Below are 16,169 nucleotides of genomic sequence, written 5' to 3' on the forward strand. Positions count from 1 at the left end.
CTTAATAGACAGTCTACGTCAGTCAGTAATAACATGGTGTACATTACCTGCTCCGTCAGCCCTCATATGTCCGAAACACTCATTAAAATAGGCAGAGTAGAACAAAACTCGGAACTGTTTTACTGTCTTGTGGAAGCAGAAAAAACACAGAGGCAGATGTTTCTCTGAGAGCAGCATCGAGCTGAAACGGAGGTTCCGACAGATCACGGGGTGGCAGCAGGTGTAATAAACCTGTCGATGAAAGCCTCGGCATCTGCAGGCTTCTGAAATAGTTTCTGCTCGCCGTTGAAAGTGAAGATCAGGCGCACGGGGAAAAGGAGAACGTGTTTAATTCCTGCCTCTCTCAGCTTCTTTTTAGCTCCCGCGAAGGCTCGCCGTTGTTCAGAAACATCGGGTGAGAAGTCGGGAAATACACTGATCCGGACTCCATTAAAAGACAAAGGAGATTGCAGGCGGGCAAGCTTCAGAATTTCTTCCTTCTCTGTAAAGTGGTGAATTTTGGCGATCATGGTGCGTGGACGTGAAGGTGAGGACGGTGTGCCCGGTCCACTTTAAGACTGCTGGGGAAATTATTTGCCCCGAGAAGTTTTGGAAGAAACTCCGCGATGAACTGCGTCGGGTTGCCTTTCTCCACCTTTTCTGGTAAGCCAGTGATTTTAATATTGGAGCGTCTGGATCTGCTCTCAAGGTCGGTCAGCTTGCGCTTCATGGCAGTGTTGTTCTCCATCAACTCCTCACACCGTTTCTCGAGGTCTGTTATGCGGGTCTCATGGTCAGTTGCAGACCCTTCCAGGTCAGCAATACGAGTTGTGCGGTCGGTGAGAGAGGTTTGGACTAAGTGCAGTTTTGAGTCCAGGGCATTGAATCTGGAATTAATATCTCCCTCCAACTTTCCGATAGCTGCTAGGATATCAGTCAGCGTGGGCTGCGAGCTTGGGACATCGCTGGAGCTAGCATTAAAGTAGCTAGCTATGTCCGCCCTGCTGCTAGCATCGTGGTCTTCCTCGGTGACAAGAGCAGCTTTACCCTAACCCTACCCTTCTTGGAGGCAGATTTTGGATTTAAGGCCTTGACATTTCCTCCAGAGCTGTTCATTTTTGAGAAATCTAGATGAAAGTGTGTATTATAAGCAAAACTTTAGCGAGGATGTGACAGAGCTCCACAGAAAGCGACTAATCCATGCAGTGCTTACTAGCGCCCCCCCTCTGTGAAACTCTTCAACATCTCTCTTACTCCTGGATGTTTATTATTAAAATCATTAGCAAATCATTTCACTTCTGTTCACTTCCAGTTACGTGTGCACTGCGTGTCCGCTCCGTTACACTCCATCTCGCCCGTCACCCACCGGCGGCGTCCTCCGTCTGCAGCATGGAGAGCGCCGCCGTCAGCTGGAGTGCCGAGACAAAAGAATTCAAAGGAATCTTCGCCGTAACTTTACAGATTCACTCTGGACAGCACGAGTTAATACGATGAATGTATAAAACTGGATATAAACTCACAGAAGGTCCAATCAAAGTCTTTTATTCTGAAATTAAACTGGATGTTGTAATGTTTCTGACTTCCTGTCCCACTCTGTGAAACGGAGGAAGAACATGAATCAAGTCCTCTCTGCTCAGGTCATGAGTCATTATTTTCATCATGAAGGGAAATTATGTAGATTTAATATATAGAGAAGACAAATCTGGGTCTGTTTGAGTCTTTAAACAACAACAACAACAACAACAACAACAACAACACGTTACTGTTCACATTAAAGACCAGTGAGATGTGTAGAGAGGTAGATGATAAAGTTACTATCTGATCATTAAGGAAACATGTTGAAGTGCTGGCTTCTCTGACAACAATGCAGCAGCCAGTATGTCCTCCTTCTAACTTTAGATTCTGCTCCTGAATGCTCTGGCATAGTTGGTAGAGTCGTCGCCTCTCAACCGGAAGGTCGAGGGTTCGATCCCCTGCTGAGCAACATGTCCGATGTGTCCTTGGGCAAGACACTTAACCCTGAATTGCTCCCACTGCTTCAGTGGTGGTGTATGAATGGGATTAGTTACTTCTGATGATACTACATAGCGATCACTACCAACAGTGTGTGAAAGTGTGTGTGTGTGACAGGCGGTGTAAAAGAGCTTAGAGTAGTCGGAAGACTAGAAAAGTCCATTTACTATTTGTTTGGACCAGAGAAGGTAGGCGCTTTTAAAGCACCCCCACATGGTCTCTGTTCTGTGGGTTAGGGGGTCTCTGTTCTGTGGGTTAGGGGGTCTCTGTTCTGTGGGTTAGGGTTAGGGGGTCTCTGTGCTGTGGGTTAGTGTTAGGGGGTCTCTGTGCTGTGGGTTAGTGTTAGGGGGTCTCTGAGCTGTGGGTTAGTGTTAGGGGGTCTCTGTTCTGTGGGTTAGTGTTAGGAGGTCTCTGTTCTGTGGGTTAGGGTTAGGGGGTCTCTGTGCTGTGGGTTAGTGTTAGGGGGTCTCTGTGCTGTGGGTTAGTGTTAGGGGGTCTCTGAGCTGTGGGTTAGTGTTAGGGGGTCTCTGTTCTGTGGGTTAGTGTTAGGGGGTCTCTGTTCTGTGGGTTAGTGTTAGGAGGTCTCTGTGCTGTGGGTTAATGTTAGGGGGTCTCTATGCGGTGGGTTAATCTGTGGGTGGTGAGGTGATGCAGGAGACTGAAGCTGCTCATACAGATGTCACACTCAAAGGGCTTCAGGCCTGTGTGAAGGCGGATGTGTTTGTTGAGGTTGCTTTTGTTGTTGAATAGTTTCCCGCACTCTTTGCACTCGTAAGGTTTCTCCCCTGTGTGGATCAGCTGATGGTTCCTCAGGCTCACTGCTTGAGTAAAGCACTTACCACACTGTGAGCAGCGGTACGGTCTCTCTGCAGGCTTGTCACACTTGTGACTGGTCAGCTCAGTGAGGTCTTCAAAGTCCTGCCTGCACAGGGAGCAGCGTGGTGGTTTCTCCACATGAGATAACTGGTGTTTTCTCAGACCTGCTGGGTCACTATAAGCTTTCTCACATTGTTCACATTTGTATGGTTTCTCTCCGGTGTGCCTGCGCTCGTGGTTGATGAGATGCTGCAGCAGCCGGAAGCGTTTGTCACAGTGTGAGCAGCCGTGTGGTTTCTCCCCTGTGTGTATCATTTTGTGTTTTTTTAAGTTGTTTCTGTTGCTGAAGGATTTAGGGCACAGCGTACACTTGTGGGGTTTCTCTCCTGAGTGGGTAATCCTGTGATCTGCCAGTGACCTCTGCAGTCCAAAGCGTTTGGGACACAAATCACACTGGTACGGTTTCTCCCCTGTGTGGACCCGCTCATGCCTCTTCAGTTTTCCCAGCAGTTTAAAGCTTTTGGTGCAGCAGCTGCAGCTGTACAGCCTCTCCTCACAGTGACTGACCATGTGTGTTTTCAGGTCTCCCTTCCGGGCGCAGGTCTTGCCACACTGTTTACACGTGAACAGTTTGTCCCCTGAATGAATCAGCTGGTGCTCTTTCAGAGTGCCCTCCCTCCCAAACCGCCTCCCGCACACATCACAGATGTATGGTTTCTCTCCAGAGTGGATGAGGAGGTGCTGCCGCAGGGCTCCCGATGAGTAGAAGCTCTTCATGCATTGTGTACAGACATGAAGTCTCTCTCGGGGTGCTTCTTCAGATATGTCTTCACTCTTTTCTCTGTGAGCGTGCACATGTCGCCGTAAGTGGCGTTCAGTTCTGAAGGTCAGGCTGCATTGGTTGCAGGGGTACATCCCCTCCCCCGTCTGCTCTGACTCTGGATGACTTGTTGTGTCTCTTGTGGTGCTACAGCGATATCGTTGATGTCGGAGGACGCTGCTCCTCTTCCTGAAAGATTTCCCACAATGCTCACACTGGTGACGCCGCGGTCTGGACGAGTCTTCCTGCTGGTTCGTCTCTAAAGTTTTATTGTTGGAGGACACAGAGGAGAGAGAGAAGTTCAGACGTATCATCCTGACGGTAAGTCTCTAAATCCTTCAGGTTCAGATTCAAACATTTACCTCCGGGCTCCTCGGCTTCTTCTTCATGTGGCACCAACGTGGTGGCATCATGTGAAGGTCGGGTCTGTGACTTGGTGTCACAAAGTTCCTGATCCTGTTTGAGACTAATGACGCCACCTGAGCCACCGCCGCCATCCCCCTGAATAAACAAAGGCTTCACATCAGTAAACATGTGACTCCACTGCACTTCATCCAGAACTTTCAGTTACCTCGCGGTCGGAGCCGTCGTCACAGATATCTGCTCCAGTGCCGCACCGGTCTGGGTGCTGGTCCAGCTCGTCCTCCTTCAGGTACATCAGCTGGTTTCCTTCATACTCCTCTTTCAACTCCAAGTCCACGCTGGCCTCAGTCTGCTCTGCTGCCAAGTGGACCATCTGGCTTCTCAGTCCTGGAGTTCTCATGCAGTCCACCAAGCAGACAGAAAGACCCCTCACCACGAGGACCCGGGGTCCATCTGTAGGGAACGGGTCATTTATAAAACCACATTTAAAACAGGAACATGATGCAGCCCGGCGCCACACCAAACACTGAAGCAGGAACCCTGCAGAACCAGTGATCCAGGTCTCTGTCTGTTCAACATGAGTCTGGTTCTGATCCAGGTCTCTGTCTGTTCAACATGAGTCTGGTTCTGATCCAGGTTTCTGTCTGTTCATCATGAGTCTGGTTCTGATCCAGGTTTCTGTCTGTTCATCATGAGTCTGATTCTGATCCAGGTCTCTGTCTGTTCATCATGAGTCTGATTCTGATCCAGGTTTCTGTCTGTTCAACATGAGTCTGGTTCTGATCCAGGTTTCTGTCTGTTCAACATGAGTCTGGTTCTGATCCAGGTTTCTGTCTGTTCATCATGAGTCTGGTTCTGATTCTGTATGGCTGTGTTTCTGGAGGGACTCTAATGTCAGCTGCTCACCTTCAGGCTGCAGACTCTCAGCAGCTCCCAGGTGTGCTGGAATCTTCAAACAGTCCACCAGGTAGACAGACGGCTGCTGGAGACCCGGCAGAGACAGAGAGCCGGGTGACGCCATGAGCTCACCTGGACACAAACAACACAGCACACCTGGAGATAAACAACACACCTGGAGACAAACAACACACCTGGAGATAAACAACACACCTGGAGACAAACAACACACCTGGAGACAAACAACAGAGCACACCTGGAGATAAACAACACACCTGGAGCCAAACAACAGAGCACACCTGGAGATAAACAACAGAGCACACCTGGAGATAAACAACACACCTGAAGCCAAACAACAGAGCACACCTGGAGATAAACAACAGAGCACACCTGGAGATAAACAACACATCTGGAGACAAACAACAGAGCACACCTGGAGATAAACAACACAGTACACCTGGAGATAAACAACACACCTGGAGATAAACAACAGAGCACACCTGGAGATAAACAACACACCTGGAGACAAACAACAGAGCACACCTGGAGATAAACAACACACCTGGAGACAAACAACACACCTGGAGATAAACAACACACCTGGAGACAAACAACACACCTGGAGACAAACAACAGAGCACACCTGGAGATAAACAACACACCTGGAGCCAAACAACAGAGCACACCTGGAGATAAACAACAGAGCACACCTGGAGATAAACAACACACCTGAAGCCAAACAACAGAGCACACATGGAGATAAACAACAGAGCACACCTGGAGATAAACAACACATCTGGAGACAAACAACAGAGCACACCTGGAGATAAACAACACAGTACACCTGGAGATAAACAACACACCTGGAGATAAACAACACACCACACCTGGAGATAAACAACACAGTACACCTGGAGATAAACAACACACCTGGAGATAAACAACACACCTGGAGACAAACAACAGAGCACACCTGGAGATAAACAACACACCTGGAGATAAACAACACACCTGGAGACAAACAACACACCTGGAGATAAACAACACACCTGGAGACAAACAACAGAGCACACCTGGAGATAAACAACACAGTACACCTGGAGATAAACAACACACCTGGAGATAAACAACACACCTGGAGACAAACAACAGAGCACACCTGGAGATAAACAACACACCTGGAGATAAACAACACACCACACCTGGAGATAAACAACACAGTACACCTGGAGATAAACAACACACCTGGAGATAAACAACACACCTGGAGACAAACAACAGAGCACACCTGGAGATAAACAACACACCTGGAGATAAACAACACACCTGGAGATAAACAACACACCTGGAGACAAACAACACACCTGGAGACAAACAACAGAGCACACCTGGAGATAAACAACACAGTACACCTGGAGATAAACAACACACCTGGAGATAAACAACACACCTGGAGACAAACAACAGAGCACACCTGGAGATAAACAACACACCTGGAGATAAACAACACACCTGGAGACAAACAACACACCTGGAGATAAACAACACACCTGGAGACAAACAACTGAGCACACCTGGAGATAAACAACACAGTACACCTGGAGATAAACAACACACCTGGAGATAAACAACAGAGCACACCTGGAGATAAACAACACACCTGGAGATAAACAACACACCTGGAGATAAACAACACACCTGGAGACAAACAACAGACCTGGAGATAAACAACACACCTGGAGATAAACAACACACCTGGAGACAAACAACACACCTGGAGATAAACAACACACCTGGAGACAAACAACAGAGCACACCTGGAGACAAACAACACACCTGGAGATAAACAACACACCTGGAGACAAACAACAGACCTGGAGATAAACAACACATCTGGAGACAAACAACAGAGCACACTTGGAGATAAACAACACAGTACATCTGGAGATAAACAACACATCTGGAGATAAACAACACAGCACACCTGGAGATAAACAACACAGTACATCTGGAGACAAACAACAGACCTGGAGATAAACAACACACCTGGAGATAAACAACACACCTGGAGACAAACAACACACCTGGAGATAAACAACAGACCTGGAGACAAACAACACACCTGGAGATAAACAACACACCTGGAGACAAACAACAGAGCACACTTGGAGATAAACAACAGAGCACACCTGGAGATAAACAACACACCTGGAGACAAACAACACACCTGGAGATAAACAACACACCTGGAGACAAACAACAGACCTGGAGATGAATAACACAGTACATCTGGAGATAAACAACACATCTGGAGATAAACAACAGAGCACACCTGGAGACAAACAACACACCTGGAGATAAACAACACACCTGGAGATAAACAACACACCTGGAGACAAACAACAGAGCACACCTGGAGATAAACAACACAGTACACCTGGAGATAAACAACAGACCTGGAGATGAATAACACAGTACATCTGGAGATAAACAACACATCTGGAGATAAACAACAGAGCACACCTGGAGACAAACAACACACCTGGAGACAAACAACACACCTGGAGATAAACAACACACCTGGAGACAAACAACAGAGCACACCTGGAGATAAACAACACAGTACACCTGGAGATAAACAACACACCTGGAGACAAACAACACACCTGGAGACAAACAACAGAGCACACCTGGAGATAAACAACACAGTACACCTGGAGATAAACAACACACCTGGAGATAAACAACACACCTGGAGACAAACAACAGAGCACACCTGGAGATAAACAACACACCTGGAGATAAACAACACACCTGGAGACAAACAACACACCTGGAGATAAACAACACACCTGGAGACAAACAACAGAGCACACCTGGAGATAAACAACACAGTACACCTGGAGATAAACAACACACCTGGAGATAAACAACAGAGCACACCTGGAGATAAACAACACACCTGGAGATAAACAACACACCTGGAGATAAACAACACACCTGGAGACAAACAACAGACCTGGAGATAAACAACACACCTGGAGATAAACAACACACCTGGAGACAAACAACACACCTGGAGATAAACAACACACCTGGAGATAAACAACAGAGCACACCTGGAGATAAACAACACACCTGGAGATAAACAACACACCTGGAGACAAACAACAGACCTGGAGATAAACAACACACCTGGAGATAAACAACACACCTGGAGACAAACAACACACCTGGAGATAAACAACACACCTGGAGACAAACAACAGACCTGGAGATAAACAACACACCTGGAGACAAACAACAGAGCACACTTGGAGATAAACAACACAGTACATCTGGAGATAAACAACACATCTGGAGACAAACAACAGACCTGGAGATAAACAACACACCTGGAGATAAACAACACACCTGGAGACAAACAACACACCTGGAGATAAACAACAGACCTGGAGATAAACAACACACCTGGAGACAAACAACAGAGCACACTTGGAGATAAACAACAGAGCACACCTGGAGATAAACAACACACCTGGAGACAAACAACACACCTGGAGATAAACAACACATCTGGAGACAAACAACAGACCTGGAGATGAACAACACAGTACATCTGGAGATAAACAACACATCTGGAGATAAACAACAGAGCACACCTGGAGACAAACAACACACCTGGAGATAAACAACACACCTGGAGACAAACAACACACCTGGAGATAAACAACACACCTGGAGACAAACAACAGAGCACACTTGGAGATAAACAACAGAGCACACCTGGAGATAAACAACACACCTGGAGATAAACAACACACCTGGAGTTAAACAACACACCTGGATATAAACAACAGAGCACACCTGGAGATAAACAACAGACCTGGAGATAAACAAAAGAGCACACCTGGAGATAAACAACACACCTGGAGTTAAACAACAGACCTGGAGATAAACAACACACCTGGAGACAAACAAAAGAGCACACCTGGAGATAAACAACACAGCTCACCTGGAGACAAAAAACACAGCTCACCTGGAGATAAACAACACAGCTCACCTGGAGACAAACAACACAGCTCACCTGGAGACAAACAACACAGCACACCTGGAGATAAACAACACAGCTCACCTGGAGACAAAAAACACAGCTCACCTGGAGATAAACAACACAGCTCACCTGGAGACAAACAACACAGCTCACCTGGAGACAAACAACACAGCACACCTGGAGATAAACAACACAGTACACCAGGACACAAACAACACAGCACACGTGGAGATAAACAACACAGTACACCAGGACACAAACAACACAGCACACCTGGACACAAACAACACAGCACACCTGGACACAAACAACACAGCACACCTGGAGATAACCTGTGTTAGCTCTGTGATAACTCTGTGTTAGCTCTGTGTTTTCTCTGTGTTAGCTCTGTGTTAACTCTGTGTTAGCTCTGTGATAGCTCTGTGTTTTATCTGTGTTAGCTCTGTGTTTTATCTGTGTTAGCTCTGTGTTAGCTCTGTGTTTTCTCTGTGTTAGCTCTGTGTTTTCTCTGTGTTAGCTCTGTGTTTTCTCTGTGTTAGCTCTGTGTTTTCGCTGTGTTTTCTCTGTGTTAGCTCTGTGTTTTCTCTGTGTTTTCTCTGTGTTTTCTCTGTTTTAGCTCTGTGTTTTCTCTGTGTTAGCTCTGTGTTTTCTCTGTGTTAGCTCTGTGTTAGCTCTGTGTTTTCGCTGTGTTTTCTCTGTGTTAGCTCTGTGTTTTCTCTGTGTTAGCTCTGTGTTTTCTCTGTGTTAGCTCTGTGTTATCTGTGTTTTCCCTGTGTTTTCTCTGTGTTAGCTCTGTGTTAACTCTGTGTTAGCTCTGTGATAGCTCTGTGTTAGCTCTGTGTTTTCTCTGTGTTAGCTCTGTGTTTTCTCTGTGTTAGCTCTGTGTTATCTCTGTGTTTTCTCTGTGTTAGCTCTGTGTTTTCTCTGTGTTAGCTCTGTGTTATCTCTGTGTTTTCTGTGTTAGCTCTGTGTTAGCTGTGTTTTCTCTGTGTTAGCTCTGTGTTTTCTCTGTGTTAGCTCTGTGTTTTCTCTGTGTTTTCTCTGTGTTAGCTCTGTGTTTTCTCTGTGTTAGCTCTGTGTTTTCTCTGTGTTAGCTCTGTGTTATCTCTGTGTTTTCTCTGTGTTAGCTCTGTGTTTTCTCTGTGTTAGCTCTGTGTTATCTCTGTGTTTTCTCTGTGTTAGCTCTGTGTTATCTCTGTGTTTTCTGTGTTATCTCTGTGTTTTCTCTGTGTTAGCTCTGTGTTTTCTCTGTGTTATCTCTGTGTTTTCTCTGTGTTAGCTCTGTGTTATCTCTGTGTTTTCTCTGTGTTAGCTCTGTGTTAGCTCTGTGTTTTCTCTGTGTTAGCTCTGTGTTTTCTCTGTGTTAGCTCTGTGTTATCTGTGTTTTCCCTGTGTTTTCTCTGTGTTGGCTCTGTGTTAACTCTGTGTTAGCTCTGTGATAGCTCTGTGTTAGCTCTGTGTTTTCTCTGTGTTAGCTCTGTGTTTTCTCTGTGTTAGCTCTGTGTTATCTCTGTGTTTTCTCTGTGTTAGCTCTGTGTTTTCTCTGTGTTAGCTCTGTGTTTTCTCTGTGTTAGCTCTGTGTTAGCTCTGTGTTTTCGCTGTGTTTTCTCTGTGTTAGCTCTGTGTTTTCTCTGTGTTAGCTCTGTATTTTCTCTGTGTTAGCTCTGTGTTATCTGTGTTTTCCCTGTGTTTTCTCTGTCTTAGCTCTGTGTTAACTCTGTGTTAGCTCTGTGATAGCTCTGTGTTAGCTCTGTGTTTTCTCTGTGTTAGCTCTGTGTTATCTCTGTGTTTTCTCTGTGTTAGCTCTGTGTTTTCTCTGTGTTAGCTCTGTGTTATCTCTGTGTTTTCTGTGTTAGCTCTGTGTTAGCTGTGTTTTCTCTGTGTTAGCTCTGTGTTTTCTCTGTGTTAGCTCTGTGTTTTCTCTGTGTTTTCTCTGTGTTAGCTCTGTGTTTTCTCTGTGTTAGCTCTGTGTTTTCTCTGTGTTAGCTCTGTGTTATCTCTGTGTTTTCTCTGTGTTAGCTCTGTGTTTTCTCTGTGTTAGCTCTGTGTTATCTCTGTGTTTTCCCTGTGTTAGCTCTGTGTTATCTCTGTGTTTTCTGTGTTATCTCTGTGTTTTCTCTGTGTTAGCTCTGTGTTTTCTCTGTGTTAGCTCTGTGTTATCTCTGTGTTTTCTCTGTGTTAGCTCTGTGTTAGCTCTGTGTTTTCTCTGTGTTAGCTCTGTGTTTTCTCTGTGTTAGCTCTGTGTTATCTGTGTTTTCCCTGTGTTTTCTCTGTGTTAGCTCTGTGTTATCTCTGTGTTTTCTCTGTGTTAGCTCTGTGTTTTCTCTGTGTTAGCTCTGTGTTATCTCTGTGTTTTCTCTGTGTTAGCTCTGTGTTATCTCTGTGTTTTCTGTGTTATCTCTGTGTTTTCTCTGTGTTAGCTCTGTGTTTTCTCTGTGTTATCTCTGTGTTTTCTCTTTGTTAGCTCTGTGTTATCTCTGTGTTTTCTCTGTGTTAGCTCTGTGTTAGCTCTGTGTTAGCTCTGTGTTTTCTCTGTGTTAGCTCTGTGTTATCTGTGTTTTCCCTGTGTTTTCTCTGTGTTAGCTCTGTGTTAACTCTGTGTTAGCTCTGTGATAGCTCTGTGTTAGCTCTGTGTTTTCTCTGTGTTAGCTCTGTGTTTTCTCTGTGTTAGCTCTGTGTTATCTCTGTGTTTTCTCTGTGTTAGCTCTGTGTTTTCTCTGTGTTAGCTCTGTGTTATCTCTGTGTTTTCTGTGTTAGCTCTGTGTTAGCTGTGTTTTCTCTGTGTTAGCTCTGTGTTTTTTCTGTGTTAGCTCTGTGTTTTCTCTGTGTTTTCTCTGTGTTAGCTCTGTGTTTTCTCTGTGTTAGCTCTGTGTTTTCTCTGTGTTAGCTCTGTGTTTTCTCTGTGTTAGCTCTGTGTTATCTCTGTGTTTTCTCTGTGTTAGCTCTGTGTTTTCTCTGTGTTAGCTCTGTGTTATCTCTGTGTTTTCTCTGTGTTAGCTCTGTGTTATCTCTGTGTTTTCTGTGTTATCTCTGTGTTTTCTCTGTGTTAGCTCTGTGTTTTCTCTGTGTTATCTCTGTGTTTTCTCTGTGTTAGCTCTGTGTTATCTCTGTGTTTTCTCTGTGTTAGCTCTGTGTTAGCTCTGTGATAGCTCTGTGTTAGCTCTGTGTTTTCTCTGTGTTTTCTCTGTGTTAGCTCTGTGTTTTCTCTGTGTTAGCTCTGTGTTTTCTCTGTGTTAGCTCTGTGTTTTCTCTGTGTTAGCTCTGTGTTATCTCTGTGTTTTCTCTGTGTTAGCTCTGTGTTTTCTCTGTGTTAGCTCTGTGTTATCTCTGTGTTTTCTCTGTGTTAGCTCTGTGTTATCTCTGTGTTTTCTGTGTTATCTCTGTGTTTTCTCTGTGTTAGCTCTGTGTTTTCTCTGTGTTATCTCTGTGTTTTCTCTGTGTTAGCTCTGTGTTATCTCTGTGTTTTCTCTGTGTTAGCTCTGTGTTAGCTCTGTGATAGCTCTGTGTTAGCTCTGTGTTTTCTCTGTGTTAGCTCTGTGTTAGCTCTGTGTTATCTCTGTGTTTTCTCTGTGTTAACTCTGTGTTAGCTCTGTGATAGCTCTGTGTTAGCTCTGTGTTTTCTCTGTGTTAGCTCTGTGTTTTCTCTGTGTTAGCTCTGTGTTATCTCTGTGTTTTCTCTGTGTTAGCTCTGTGTTTTCTCTGTGTTAGCTCTGTGTTATCTCTGTGTTTTCTGTGTTAGCTCTGTGTTAGCTGTGTTTTCTCTGTGTTAGCTCTGTGTTTTCTCTGTGTTAGCTCTGTGTTTTCTCTGTGTTTTCTCTGTGTTAGCTCTGTGTTTTCTCTGTGTTAGCTCTGTGTTTTCTCTGTGTTAGCTCTGTGTTTTCTCTGTGTTAGCTCTGTGTTAGCTCTGTGTTATCTCTGTGTTTTCTGTGTTATCTCTGTGTTTTCTCTGTGTTAGCTCTGTGTTTTCTCTGTGTTATCTCTGTGTTAGCTCTGTGATAGCTCTGTGTTAGCTCTGTGTTTTCTCTGTGTTAGCTCTGTGTTAGCTCTGTGTTTTCTCTGTGTTAGCTCTGTGTTTTCTCTGTGTTAGCTCTGTGTTATCTCTGTGTTTTCTGTGTTAGCTCTGTGTTAGCTGTGTTTTCTCTGTGTTAGCTCTGTGTTTTCTCTGTGTTAGCTCTGTGTTTTCTCTGTGTTTTCTCTGTGTTAGCTCTGTGTTTTCTCTGTGTTAGCTCTGTGTTTTCTCTGTGTTAGCTCTGTGTTTTCTCTGTGTTAGCTCTGTGTTAGCTCTGTGTTATCTCTGTGTTTTCTGTGTTATCTCTGTGTTTTCTCTGTGTTATCTCTGTGTTAGCTCTGTGTTAGCTCTGTGATAGCTCTGTGTTAGCTCTGTGTTTTCTCTGTGTTAGCTCTGTGTTAGCTCTGTGTTATCTCTGTGTTTTCTCTGTGTTAACTCTGTGTTAGCTCTGTGATAGCTCTGTGTTAGCTCTGTGTTTTCTCTGTGTTAGCTCTGTGTTTTCTCTGTGTTAGCTCTGTGTTATCTCTGTGTTTTCTCTGTGTTAGCTCTGTGTTTTCTCTGTGTTTTCTCTGTGTTAGCTCTGTGTTTTCTCTGTGTTAGCTCTGTGTTTTCTCTGTGTTAGCTCTGTGTTAGCTCTGTGTTATCTCTGTGTTTTCTGTGTTATCTCTGTGTTTTCTCTGTGTTAGCTCTGTGTTTTCTCTGTGTTATCTCTGTGTTTTCTCTGTGTTAGCTCTGTGTTATCTGTGTTTTCCCTGTGTTTTCTCTGTGTTAGCTCTGTGTTATCTCTGTGTTTTCTCTGTGTTTTCTCTGTGTTAGCTCTGTGTTATCTCTGTGTTTTCTCTGTGTTAGCTCTGTGTTATCTCTGTTATCTCTGTGTTTTCTCTGTGTTAGCTCTGTGTTTTCTCTGTGTTTTCTCTGTGTTAGCTCTGTGTTATCTCTGTGTTTTCTCTGTGTTAGCTCTGTGTTAGCTCTGTGTTTTCTCTGTGTTTTCTCTGTGTTAGCTCTGTGTTATCTCTGTGTTTTCTCTGTGTTAGCTCTGTGTTAGCTCTGTGTTTTCTCTGTGTTAGCTCTGTGTTTTCTCTCTGTGTTAGCTCTGTGTTATCTGTGTTTTCCCTGTGTTTTCTCTGTGTTAGCTCTGTGTTAACTCTGTGTTAGCTCTGTGTTATCTCTGTGTTTTCTGTGTTAGCTCTGTGTTATCTCTGTGTTTTCTCTGTGTTAGCTCTGTGTTATCTGTGTTTTCCCTGTGTTTTCTCTGTGTTAGCTCTGTGTTAACTCTGTGTTAGCTCTGTGATAGCTCTGTGTTAGCTCTGTGGTTTCTCTGTGTTAGCTCTGTGTTTTCTCTGTGTTAGCTCTGTGTTTTCTCTGTGTTAGCTCTGTGTTTTCTCTGTGTTAGCTCTGTGTTATCTCTGTGTTTTCTGTGTTAGCTCTGTGTTAGCTGTGTTTTCTCTGTGTTAGCTCTGTGTTTTCTCTGTGTTAGCTCTGTGTTTTCTCTGTGTTTTCTCTGTGTTAGCTCTGTGTTTTCTCTGTGTCAGCTGTGTTTTCTCTGTGTTAGCTCTGTGTTTTCTCTGTGTTAGCTCTGTGTTTTCTCTGTGTTAGCTCTGTGTTATCTCTGTGTTTTCTCTGTGTTAGCTCTGTGTTTTCTCTGTGTTAGCTCTGTGTTATCTCTGTGTTTTCTCTGTGTTAGCTCTGTGTTATCTCTGTGTTTTCTGTGTTATCTCTGTGTTTTCTCTGTGTTAGCTCTGTGTTTTCTCTGTGTTATCTCTGTGTTTTCTCTGTGTTAGCTCTGTGTTATCTCTGTGTTAGCTCTGTGTTAGCTCTGTGTTTTCTCTGTGTTAGCTCTGTGTTATCTCTGTGTTTTCTCTGTGTTAGCTCTGTGTTATCTCTGTGTTTTCTGTGTTATCTCTGTGTTTTCTCTGTGTTAGCTCTGTGTTTTCTCTGTCTCTATAATCCTGTTTGATATTTAATTCATTGATATCTTCGTTAAAGTCATTAAAACATGTTCATCAGTTAAACTTTATAAACACACTGACTGAGGGAGCTAAAGATGTTCCCGGGCTAACATGCGGCTACATCCGGTCTCTGCTGGGTAACTTCCGGTCTCTGTTCGCCGCTCTCGTCTCATATCTCTCAGAACTTTTAAAAATACAATAAAAAGTGAATTAAAACGTAATATAACTTACCAAAGAGATCCCACGGAGGGACTTTTCAAAGCTCAACACTTCTTCTTCTTCTTCTTCTTCTTCTTCTTCTTCTTCTGTATTTTCATGGCGGATTCCAACCAACGTGTAAAGGTGCATACCGCCACCTAGTGTACCGGAGGTGTAACTACAGGGATCAGTGTTTTTCAGGTTACATTAAAAAAGGTAATGATTAATAATAATACCCCCCCCCCCCCCCTCCTACAACTTAAATCTGTATGTTGTTCAGAGAGGCTCATTTTAAACTCTGCCTCTCTGTTGTAGTTCATAAATCCCTCGACATGTTCTCTACTCTCCTCAGTAACATCCACTCACATCAAATAAAGAGTCGAATCCTGTAAGTCTAAATCACTTCCTTTCTGGATGTTGTAGTTTTCTGTCATGAATCCCTCACTGCCTTCATCATTAGTGGTTTGGCCTCAGCTTTTCCTAAGTGTTAGGGGGGGGTCTACCTGGGACTGCAGATGGAATCCAGCTAAGCAGGTAAACCTGGTGCAAAGCACAGCGCTCATCACATGAATCTGTGTGAGTCTCTGTGAGTCCACCTCTAGTGTGGTATCGAGATCCTCTCCCATGATTTCCACCGCGTCCACAAACCTTCTGGAAGCATCCGGCTCCTTTTTATCCTCTTTGATTTCCCCTAAATGTCCACAGATTAATTTATTACCATGGCAACAAATGCCAAAACCTGTTTTCTGTCGTACATATGTTCTCATCTGTTCTGTTCTTTTTATTCTCTGCTTTATGTTCCTGTCTAATAAAGATGGCGTCATTCAGGAACTAAATAAAAACATTAAAACTGAAGTCCTCGAGGAAGGTGAAAGTCTGCATCACTTTGAACACCACTAGATGGCGCAATATGATCAATTTCTGTTCCTGTTTCTGTCATCACTGGAAGTCCTCTCTGCTCAGCTCATGAGTCATTATTTTCATCATGAAGGGAAGAATGTAGATTTAATATGTAGAGAAGACAAATCTGGGTCTGTTTGCTTGTCTTTAAACAACAACAACAACAACAAC

The 16,169-nt window shown here is 44.3% G+C and overlaps 1 protein-coding gene across 3 annotated transcripts; it reads right to left on the reverse strand.

The window, feature by feature from the left end:
- Positions 1-1,305: 1,305 nt before the first annotated feature.
- On the reverse strand, positions 1,306-15,185 carry LOC132967170 (zinc finger protein OZF-like). 3 transcript variants are annotated; one of them, XM_061034032.1, is made up of 4 exons: positions 15,132-15,185; positions 4,898-5,020; positions 4,200-4,444; positions 1,307-4,129 (listed from the first exon to the last, which is right to left on the reverse strand). In XM_061034032.1, the coding sequence occupies exons 2-4, from the start codon at positions 5,010-5,012 to the stop codon at positions 3,896-3,898; spliced, it is 594 nt and encodes a 197-aa protein (XP_060890015.1). In that variant the 5' UTR covers positions 5,013-5,020; positions 15,132-15,185; the 3' UTR covers positions 1,307-3,895. The 3 variants fall into 3 exon arrangements, with proteins under 3 accessions (XP_060890013.1, XP_060890014.1, XP_060890015.1); XM_061034030.1 differs by having other exon boundaries at positions 1,306-4,444; XM_061034031.1 differs by having other exon boundaries at positions 1,306-4,129; positions 4,200-5,020.
- Between the last annotated feature and the right edge of the window lie 984 nt (positions 15,186-16,169).

The sequence above is a fragment of the Labrus mixtus genome, unplaced genomic scaffold (genome assembly GCF_963584025.1).
Source record: "Labrus mixtus unplaced genomic scaffold, fLabMix1.1 SCAFFOLD_88, whole genome shotgun sequence".
Lineage (NCBI taxonomy): Eukaryota > Metazoa > Chordata > Actinopteri > Labriformes > Labridae > Labrus > Labrus mixtus.